A 12,040-nucleotide genomic window follows, 5' to 3' on the forward strand; every position below is an offset into this window, starting at 1 on the left:
CGCATGAATCACTCACAAGACAAATTATTAGGCTGGTATTTTTGATAAGTTTTTATAACATTAATAATTTAAGTGCTGAAAAATTTGAAATAATTAAGAAACTGAGATTCAATTACATGAGGGATTGCATCACTTAGATGGAATTTACTATAACATGTTATAAGTCATTTGTAGCTAGATATATCGTAGAGTATTTGTACATGTTCGACTTTCCAATGTCTAGTTGTGAGCTTTGCTGATGAATTCCGAAAAGCGTTCTAGACGCACCGAATCTATAATATAATCTGAAATAAAGTATTTGTTGTTATTTTACTTATATTTATTTGGTAAATAAAATAATTAAATATAGCTCTATTACTCTTGAGTTGCTTATTTGATTTTCCCACAAGAACATTGAATACACATCTTACTATAACTCATCTGTTGATAATCACAAAATGGCAGATGTCAATTGATAGTAACAAGCAAACCCAAATAAAGGTGATATTCGTTATTATCCTGAGTAAAATAATTCTTTTAGGGGTAGTACATCACACATTTAACAATATAATGATACCATGTACAGAGAGTGTTTATTAGAGAGAATCCGAACACATATCAACATAAACGGTGAAATGTCAATTGCATTTTAACACATTTAGTACATAATTTATGTAATAAATATGAAGAGACGTATCGTTTTACTGTACAATATATTTTTTCCCGAAATAAGTGTTCGGTAAAGTTATTTATCATGTATAAATTTTAACATAAATATCTCACAATTGGATAATTTGCAGTGTTTGAAATTACTATCTAGAAGATGCAACTACAATTATAATATAAATATTGATATTTGGTAGAGTTTTGTCTGACAATGTCATTAACTATTTATGACTTATGTTTTTTTTTTCGAATTGAAGCAGTTAAATGATGATTTTATGATTTTTTCCATATTTAGGACGTCTACAGTCTAATTTTCGAACTCAACTCTTGCATATTTCGCGTTAATATTCATTTCCCTTTTTACTATACAAAAGACAGATCTGGAATTTGTGTTCAGATCATTGAGATTTACACTTATAATCTAATCAACTAACGACTAGATTCTTTGTGATTTTTTGTCCATTCAGAATGACGTTAATATTTACAGATTTTAGAAAATGGTCTGCTGTACACACAAAGCGAAGAACTTGTTTTAGCTGAATACAGGAACCCATTCATGATAACTCTCAATCTGCCGGCGTCGAGGAAGAAAAGATCCGTGGACAACAAAGTTCTCTCAGAGGGCTATGACATCAGCTTTTCCTACGATGGCCAGAATTTTGGGAAGAAAACCAGTATCATAATTTACGATGATCATAAGTATTCATGTAATACAACGGCAAAAACGTGTATTTTGTTGGTATGTTTAAGCTATTGCACGGGTGTTTCCTTTTTGCTTTATCACCAAAGAAAGCGAAGAAATGCAAGAATATATATATATATATACATGAACTATCTAAACCATTGTACTCAAATTCGGTTAAACTATAGTAAATATAAGTCAAAAGGGAAACTTGAATCACCAAAGAACTAAACGCAGTTTATATCACTTGTATTTCATAAATAGATCGCCTTCATCTAAAAGATTATCAAATTATTTCACAAACGCAGACCAACTATGGTTTAGATCAACAACAACAAAAAAAAAACTAATGACAAAAAGTAACAGATGAAATTAAAAAAGAATACGAAAACTAAAACAAAATCATTTAGCTATTTTATCTGCAGAACATACGACTTCTGCACAACATGATAAAATAGCGATATGCTATAGTGTAGCAAATGTATATTTAATTCAAAGGAAAGTGTTTGGTTTTAAATTATAGCTGTAAATGATTACCTTTCTATAGTATATTGACAATATTTTAAACAACATACTTTCGTAGCATTTTAATTTGCTATTTTAATATGCCAGGCTTCTTTCGCTTGAATAAACCCATGCTCTAAATCCAATATTTGTTTTTGCACTTGCGTATATTGACTACTGCAGACTAACGAAGTATGTCAAATTGGCATGCATTTAAAATATTTCATTAACTTAAAACACTTCCTAACTTAAATGATGCACATGTTTTTACTAATTCTTTATTATGACTGTAATGTGTTGCATTCCGAAATTGACATATTTGATCTAGATACGACAACCATTCATGTTGACTGTTGAGAACGCCTCCCTCTGAAAAATTACGTTGCCAGCCGTTTGCTTCTTTACAAACAAAAAAGGGAGATTTATGGAAGAGCCTACGCAAAACACATCGGACATAGAAATTACCTTAATTGTCCTAATCTGAATCGAAATAATTGATGCAAGCTATACTCTTTTGTAGTTTTAACGTGGATAGGTATTATATTCGTGTTATTTTATCCTTACTATCGCTCGGGCAAAAATAATCACGAATATACTTCCTACCCATGTTAAAACTACAATGATTATCAAGTATAGCTTGCATCAATTATTGCTTAATTTTAATACTATTACCGACGACAAAAAACCTCATTGATTTTATTTAGGATATACTTTCACAAGTTGATGGTATATTAGAGAATTTTACGTTTCAAACGAAACTTACGTATGTTAACGCAAAAAACTAAGACTAATAATCATACGGACTTATAAGACATAATATAAATTGTGGTTGTCTCCCTTCGCCGGTTCTGTATTTCAGATTTTGAACATTCGGATAGGTATACTTTTGTTTTAATTCTGAAATAACATTCATGTAACAGGCATGTTAAGGGGTGGGGCCGGTGGGGGGAGGATGGGATTGCTAGGAAATTATAAAACGAAGACATTTCTGTCCACTAGATAATATTCAAAACAAAATTTCCACGTCAGACAGAGTCTCCCCTACCTCATAGAAAATGTATAAAAATGATCGATGACTTAATTACAAATCAATAGAGAATAACCATACATTGTCTCGAAATATCAAGGCTATTTGTTCAGGCTTAGAAACAGGTAGAAAGCCAAGCTGTTTCTAAGCATTGATATTTCGAGAGAATGTATGGTTGTTATATATGTATGTGTTAAACATAAGGTTCTTTTTAATACAATCATATATATTTGGTAGGGGCTAAATCAAATTTGAAATAAATAGGCAGGACCCTCGAATTTATGATGAAACTAAGTTTGGAAAAGTATTTACAAAATCGAAGGACAGAACCAAAAAATGGCCGCAAAACAAGATGATTGGAATATAGAAAAAAAATCATAATTTGGCAATCTTGGACAAAAGAGACTCAATCAAAATTTCGTCTTAAAAGTTTATCCATGCACCCCTCCCCTAAAAATAAAGGGGTTGCATCCTTATAAAAAAAATGGACGGAAGTAAAAGGTTTAGAAAAAAAAACCAACACATTTACAGAAAAATAATTTACCACAAACGTTTTTGGTATTTGAAGGTAAATATTTTCCATTCCTTTTTATCCGTATTCCTTCTTCTCAAGACTGAGCGAATTATCAACCTTACTATATCTTAGTACAAATAAGTCTGCATGGTCGGCATTCTATCGAACTGACGGAAAGGACTTTCACTCTTTGACTATACCTCATCATTGAAGGTCGAGTCAATTTAGATAAACGGTGCTGTAGTTTAATCGGTTTAATAAAAGAAGTAAATATGTTATATCATGTTTGTACATAAGTTGACAGAGTAACAGGTCGACATGTTTACACTGGAAAGGTAGACAAGTTGACCCTAGAAGGGTCTGCAAGGTTGACAAGTGTTAAGATCGACAGGTTGACAGGTCGACCTGTTGAAAAGACCATAAATGCATGATAGGTTGACCAGTTGACATGTATAAAGGTTAAAAGGTTGACAAGTGTAAAGGTTAAAAGGTTGACAGGTCGACATGTTGAAAGGTCGATAAATGCATGATAGGTTGACCGGTTGACAAGTGTAAAGGTTAAAAGGTTGACAGGTCTACATGTTGAAAAGTCGATAAACGCATGATAGGTTGACCGGTTGACCGGTGTAAAGCCTCAAGGTCAACAGATTGACAGGTCGACATGTTTAAAAGTCGATAAATGCATAGGTTGAAAAGTGTAAAGGTAAACTCTCGTGTATTGTTGAATGATGTGTTGGACTTGCAAAAAGAAGGGCTGAATTTATAAATGATCTTGATGAAGAACAAGCTGTTCCTACTTTTGCAGAATAAGGCTATACAAGATTTGTTTTTATTTCGTTCTTACAAAATAAAATTTTCAATATTTAAAATTTAAAATTAAAAAACCTTTTCAGTCAATTATTCAAATTACAGTCCTTGTGTACTCAATTGATATACATTACAGCACGGGCTATGATCTGAAAATGGGATTGTAAAAACTGAAAATTCTAAACATTTTTTTGTTTCTCAGTCATTTTACATGTTTAGACTTTTCAGTCTGATTATTGGTATCTAGTGGCAAGTTTTACTTCGTCACTCACTTCGAAAACATTTTGTGTGCATTAAGTTTAATTTAAAATAAACATGTTATACTGAACAAGAACGATATATAAGAAATAAAAAAGATAAGATTATGACTCAGAAAAGAAAATCAACCTAAACACCAACTAAAAAAGGCAACGGTCAGGGTAATCGTTTCACGAATGTGAACTAGCTATATAACTTTTTACCGGATTTTGTATAACATAAGCAACTCTATAGGTGCCACATGTGGAACAGATCTCTTACCCTTCCAGGGCAGTTTTTGGTGGGGTTCGTGTTGTTTAATCTTTAGTTTTCTATGTTATATATTCTGTACTATTATTTGTCTTTTTGTCCTTTTGTTTTAAGCCATAGGTTGTCAGTTTATTTTCAATCTATGAGGTTGACTGTTCCTCTGGTATCTTACATCCCTCTTATATCATGAAGCAGATATGGTCTAATAGCTACCCAAATTGAAACGACAGAAATTTTAAACGAATAAAAAATATGCTGTTCCATTCAGCTAACGTTGTCGCTTAGGCAATGCAACAGGAACAAAGATAAAAGATAACTAGTTCCGAAAACCCTACTCGGCATGGTTCACCTATTAATTTAATGTATTGTTTTGATTGACAGCTAAACCAGTACAACATTGCCTGTGACAGTCAATTTCTTCAGTTTATTCGCTAAGGTCCAATAATCTTAGCATCAAGTCACGCTTCGTTGACATAAATGGTTGAGACATTATAACCCATGCTGCACCATTTGATATCGTATCTATTGTTTGGATTTTCTTTTCGAAACGCCGACTTTTCTTTTCCCGCGATAGCTTTCTTTTTTCTAGAGTAATAACCTTTTACCAGGGATGCTTCGAAGGGTTATAGTAAGCCAATGCTACTTTCAATTGTGCTGTCGGTCCGTAGGTCCGTTAGTTCGTAACAAACCTGTTGACACTCTCGAATCTGCATCCTTCAAAGGATTCTAAACATGGCAAATTTATCACACCGCGATATGGTTTTTTATTACTTGCCATAATGAATTTTCCAGGTAAAAATTTTCTTGATAGATTGTGGCACACACGACACAGATCATTCATTAAAAATAGATTAAAACCGAGTTATCAATCATGATCAGACATAAAAAAACATGTTTGGTGTTCTTACAAATATCATCAAAAGCCTTTACTCATGTATATGGCAATCAAATAAAATAACACCCAGAACGATCTAATTATAAAATAATCTGGGTGTTTCAATATGCCTAAATATTAAAAAAAACAACACTACGACCTACATGTATATATTGACCTAAGTTACTGAACTTGTACAATGTCCTTCATCTTTGATCAACTTTATCCTTTTTAGAATAAATATGTTCAACAACTAATTTTCCGTATACCCTCTGAACACGACACACGATATTCACAAATTAGTTGAAAAGAAACTCGTCTTGTACGAAAAAGGGAAACATTGTTAACTGCATATCATTCAAAATATACCTGTGTCCCCTGCGAACATAGTTGGCATTGTCTTACGTTTGGATATAATACTAGTGTAAACGTTCAGTCGTAGAGTACGCTATTTTGAATAGATTTGAACTAAATGGAAAAAGGGAGACACACATAATTTTTCAACGACCAAGTTAAGGTATATAATTTTTGTTTAGTTTACAAGTTAGATGGTCATGGGGAAATAACAATGAGCATTGTTTGAAATGTTAAGGTATGTTACGTATTACGTACGTCAAAAACCTAACATTCTCTACTACGTTACGTACGGTACTGTCACCATTGTTGTAACATTGGGGTCAAACAGTTTAAATCATTTTATTTGCAGGTTTGTATTATTCAAAACAAGAATAAAATCATCTCTCACATAAAATATTCAACATGGTTTGCCACAGAAACCTGTATCACTACGTTTATCAGCGAATAATCACAACCATATAATACCACTAAACAATATCATCATTTGCCTGTCTCATATTAACTACTAAAAGAAGGGGTTTCGACTCCATGTGAATAAAACTGAACCTAGAAGTCACTACTGGTCATTGAATAGTTATTTTTGTGGTTCCAATATATAACTGTTTGTTTTTTATTGTTTTCTCTTTTTACGTCTGAAAGATGTATTTGCTTCTAGTTTGTTTTATTCTGAAAGCATATGATATCGACAATCTATTTTCAGATTGTGGAAGAATCAGCAAAACAGACAGAAACCAAAAGAGGTAAATGCCTTTATATCTTTTTATATTTATAGATAATGTCTTTTGTGGGTAGTTTTCTCATTGGCAATCAAACCACATCTTCTTTTTTATTATTTTATCTGTATCTCATGTATTGCATAGCTTTCTATGTATCATCTTATGAAACGGTTTATTGTTAGTTTTATCATATATGTAGTACAACATACAGCAATATTGTATATCTAATAAAGGTTCCTTTTTCCAGTCTGTATCACATACACGGAATCGCGAAGCTAAACCCGTATCACATAGCAAACCCCATATCGCATACCTGGCTTGACGTCATAATACGAATGACATCAACGTTTGAACTATGACGACCAGTTGCTGTATGTCCTTGCATTGGAAAAAATCATTACCCAGTAACTGTACGAGCGAATTTTTATATACAAAAACACGGGGGGAAAAAACAACACAAAAAGACGTAGAAATATCTAAAGTGTAACTGTTTATTTAATTATAATTTCGTGAAGTTTATTAACATTACTTGATGTATTAAACTCAAATGCAAATGTTTACGATTTAAACTTGTTAGAATAGATAACAAACTTTTCAAGAAATATTTTGCAGGCTGTTCACCTGGACATAAAATTAAAATGGTCATAAACAATACCGTCGCCAAATAAAAAATAACACTTTAAACATTTCTACATCTTATGGTATTCATTTGATAGATATTAATTTTAGTTAGAATAGTAGGATAGTATCGTTAGTGGATACATTTTATTATATGTTTTTTAACGCATATTCGAGCGTTCATAAAAATTGACGAAAGGTACGTACGCCTGATGAATCATACGTAAGACTTGTTATAGGGATCCTTTATTTTGACATATTTAAATAATAGTCATGGAGCCTCGGACCATTACTCTTCATGCAACGACACTTATTAAATTACATTTTTTATATATATATATATAGGATTTCGGAACGTACGATAGGTTAATTATAATACCAGGTGGAAGGATACAACTCTACAAAATACCTGGGATATAGGGTAGACAGAAGAAAAAATGCCCCTAAAAACTAAAAAAACAGTGCTCCCCTCCCCACCACTCTTTAATATAACAATGATGCATTGTTTAATCTAAGAACATATTAGTCAAACAGATTGCCTTCTTCCGTTTATTCAGAAAAGTAATAAAAATTAAAAATTGAAATACTCCCTTAATTCAATATTTAGAACACCAGAATAATAAAATAAAGAAGACACAAATGATCTTCATACTATACCATATGCTACTATATGATACACCGGAGTTAGGCTTTCACATGGAACCATTTTTTTTGCGTATAATTGCGTTTTGCCTAAAGTACTGAACATTCATGAAATATATGCCACTGGACGTTGTGTGACATCTTCGCGTCTCTCTTCCAAGCATGAGTACAAAAATGTACGGTTTAATCGTCATTATAAAATTCACAACATATATGATGCAAATTTGAAGATTTATTTTCATTTAGGTGTTTAAATGTGTATGTAAATAAACTAAACAATCTACATGACTGTTTATAATTAGCTGATCTATAAATAAAGCTCAAAAGCAGATTTGTCAGTATCTGTCAGTATTCACCGAAGAACCTTACAAAACCTTTAAATATACTTATTAAGAAGGGATAAAGTTACGATACTGTTGCATCGGAACTAAAAACATTTATTAAAAAAAACAGTTGTTGGTATGACACGGGTTATGTTCTTCTCATATATGTTACGATGGTATAATACTAAACTCCTAACAGGAAGGATTGTGCCTAATATTTATATGATGACATCATAATCTTTCAGTCAGGTTAATTGAAGTCTAGAGTTGGCATGTCAGTTATCTGCTAGTAGTCTGTTGTCATTTATGTATTATTGTCATTTTGCTTATTTTCTTTGGTTACATCTTCTGACATCAGACTCTGACTTCTCTTGAATAGAATTTTGAAATGTACGTTTTGTTATTCGTTTACTTTTCTATATTGGCTAGAGGGTATAGGGGAGGGTTAAGACCTCATAAACATGTTTAACCCCGCCGCATTGTTTGCGCCTGTCCCAAGTTAGGAGCCTCTGGTCTTTGTTAGTCTTGTATTATTTAAATTTTAGTGTCTTGTGTATAATTTGGAAATTATTATGGCGTTCATTATCACTGAACTAGTATATATTTGTTAAGGGGCCAGCTGAAGGACGCCTCCGGGTGCGGAAATCTCTCGTTACATTGCAGACATGTTGGTGACCTTGTGTTGCTGTTTTTTCTATGGTCGGGTTGTTGTTTCTTCGATATATTCCCCATTTCCATTTTCAAAATTTAAGAAAGGATTTGCACAAAAGTACCTCTACTCAACAGACACATTCCTAGCCTGTAATTCTATATCTATAAGAGATAGAGAGAGAGAGAGAGAGAGAGAGAGAGAGAGAGAGAGAGACGGTTTAGTTTTCCAAAATCACCCAAGTTTTTCGTTTTTGCTTTGAGTGTAAGGGAATAATTCACATTACTTTTTCAAAACAATGTAGCATCAATGTTTTTCAAATTTAGATATTCAACGTTGACAATTTTCTGATAGTGTAATATGAAAATAAAAACAAATGTGAATATGGTCGCTAAATTTAGACTAACGTACTTCAAAAATGCCATTACAATTTTTATCGGGAAACTCTTGCTTAAACTATTCCCGCGGCAATGTGTTTACTCGTGGTTTACGTAAGTAACGTATCGGACGTTACTGTATTTTACACTATTTTTCTTTGTTTTCCTATATTAAAAACGTGAATTGTTTTTGCGATATGCTTTTTTTCAAAGATAAATTTGATCTAGAAAAGAATGCTGCTTTAACGGATAAAACAAAGAATATAAAATGTAATTGTGGAAAGGAAACACGTGCTTCCTCGACCTTCGTTCGTACCTTTCGTCAATTCGTAAGAAAGCTCTATTGAGAATTTAATAAGGTTATATGGGATATTACGATGTGGATATCAAGCAAATAACGAAGGCTATAAAAATCAATTCAGCTGGAAAAATGCACGAAAATCATAATGATCCCTTTTGACTCATAATTTCTGACGATCTAAAAAAAAATAAATATTCCATGAATCTGGTTCTATTAAAATATATGAAATACAAAATAATACATGGCAAAATCCGTATCGCATGCAGTATCACCACTCAACCAATCTCAGACCTCGGTATCTTCGGCACTCGGGACTGATATTTGTTTCTCTTAACATTCAGGAATAGCAACAACAAAATTTATAGTGAAATACACCCTTTTCTATTCACAAAAAAAGTTCCAATCAAATTTGTATTTAGTGTGCAACTTGAAATATCTTTGGAATTGCAAGTTAATTCCCTTTGTAATGATATCAATGTTTTCACTTTGAGTAGTTCATGAATGTTATATTACTGCAATTATATTTTATAGATGTCATTAAGATTGTGGTCCCAGTTACAGTATCAGTGGTCGCTATTCTTGCGATAACAGGTGTTATTTGTTTCAAGTTGATGACCAAAGCTTCAAAGTAAGTAATCAATAAAATTAACGGTACCAATATTTCTGCACCAGATCCGCATTTTGACAATAAACGTCTCGTCAGTGATGCTCGAGGCCAAAATATTTGAAAATCAAAAGCTCATTAAAGAGATGTAGAGATGTAATCTGAAAAGGATCAAATGAATAATGAGAACTATCAAATATTCATATTAAGAAATTTCCCTCTTATTTCATATATTAGTTGACAATTATAAACATTATGCGTTTAGACTTTACAATTTGATCAATCAAAGTGTACACACTTATTAATTATTTTTGAAAGAATTTGAGACCCAAAGCCGAGGAGTGACTTAAAAATCACATGACTCACAATAATATTACAAAAATTTCAAACGGGTAACAATATAAATACCGTAAGGACATACTTATAGTGATGTATTGGAGTTATTTATCAAGAGACTTGTGAGGGGTCTTGTAATAAGAAGGTTACCCCCTGTACTATATCTATATATCTGTATTAAGAGCAGGTGAAAGCAATTAGGGTAAAACTTAAATGGAAATATGGTTGTGATTGTTCTTTATTGTACCATGGGTTTGAATTATATAATTTATAGCATCTCATGTGATTGCTAGTCAAATAAAAAGCCCACACGGTCGACACTATTTTTATTTTACTCCAGCAACTTACGTATTTCGCATACAAATAGTATATTTGCAAAGTTTTAAATGAGATGTGTTCTATCTAACGGGAATCGTCCATCGCCTTTTCGATATGCATAATACATATGATTCTTACAACCGGTATACGGTATGTATAAGTTGTGTTACTTGATTTTTCTTTCGTCATTAAAACATATACACATTTATACATTTTCACTTAAATGATGAATTTCTGAAATGATTCTTTACAGAGCAAAAATTGCTTCATATGGAGATGAATCACATCAGAAGAACACGTCGTCGGACAAAATGACAGGAAGAGAAAATACTGTCAGCGAAGTTGAATTCAAATTTGAAGATAAGACAGGCAAAGATGCTTTTGCAATGCAGTATCCTTCTCGAAAAGAGAATATTAACTTCTAAAAAGAGAGTTCTAATATGCCGTACATGAAATTCATTAAATGATATTTTATGTACCTATATACATTTTTTTTTATATATCATTGATTCTTTGTAACGTTATTTCTTTTGGCCAGCTGTAATGGACACAAATAAAGTCAACAGTAGTATACCGCTGTTCAATAGTCTTAAATCGATTTAACTGAGAGAAAAAATCCGAGTAGAATGTAGTTTTGCGCTTGGCTATTGCACCAACATATTTGGTTGTTACTTTTTCAAAGCTTGTCTTAAGAGGAAAATGATTTCTTTACAACTGAAATATTATAGTGTGTGTGCCTCTAAAATAAAAGTTAAATTTGCAGTTAATGTATATTTAACATTGTAATAATGTATGGTCAATTTACCAATCAAGGAACATTGGTGGACAATATTCGAGTTTTAAGTATAATTTGCATTTTAATTTGATTCCATATATTTTATTATTCAACATTAGTATAACATCATCTATCTCATCATAGTCTGATTCCAATGAATGCACGTAAATTGGTTAAAGAAATTTGATTTGTTTGAATTAAAAAATAGATAAATATGGTGTTTATTTTATGTAAGAAGTTTATTTCCTACTAATTGTTTAACTTAATTAATAAAGCTTGTTTCAATAACTGAAAAATGTATGGTGTATCAATATATTTGCAATGAAAAAACGCCATAACACGTACATGACATACATGGACTGAATATAGAGTAATCAAAGAAACAGGCGATTGTACTACTGGCAGCATATAACTTAAAGTCACAGTAATCCCTTCAAAGCAATGCAAACACTCGCAATGCAATA

At 32.0% G+C, this 12,040-nt stretch overlaps 1 protein-coding gene across 1 annotated transcript in view; it reads left to right on the forward strand.

The window, feature by feature from the left end:
• The window catches only part of LOC143079799 (von Willebrand factor D and EGF domain-containing protein-like), a 56,154-nt gene extending 44,439 nt beyond the window's left edge, over positions 1-11,715 (forward strand). Inside the window, exons 19-22 of the mRNA XM_076255388.1 lie at positions 1,133-1,384; positions 6,618-6,657; positions 10,075-10,171; positions 11,055-11,715. Coding sequence (XP_076111503.1) covers positions 1,133-1,384; positions 6,618-6,657; positions 10,075-10,171; positions 11,055-11,226 — 561 coding nt within the window. The 3' untranslated portion in view covers positions 11,227-11,715. The remainder of the gene's footprint in view (positions 1-1,132; positions 1,385-6,617; positions 6,658-10,074; positions 10,172-11,054) is intronic.
• Positions 11,716-12,040: the final 325 nt, after the last annotated feature.

The sequence above is a fragment of the Mytilus galloprovincialis genome, chromosome 6 (genome assembly GCF_965363235.1).
Source record: "Mytilus galloprovincialis chromosome 6, xbMytGall1.hap1.1, whole genome shotgun sequence".
NCBI lineage: Eukaryota > Metazoa > Mollusca > Bivalvia > Mytilida > Mytilidae > Mytilus > Mytilus galloprovincialis.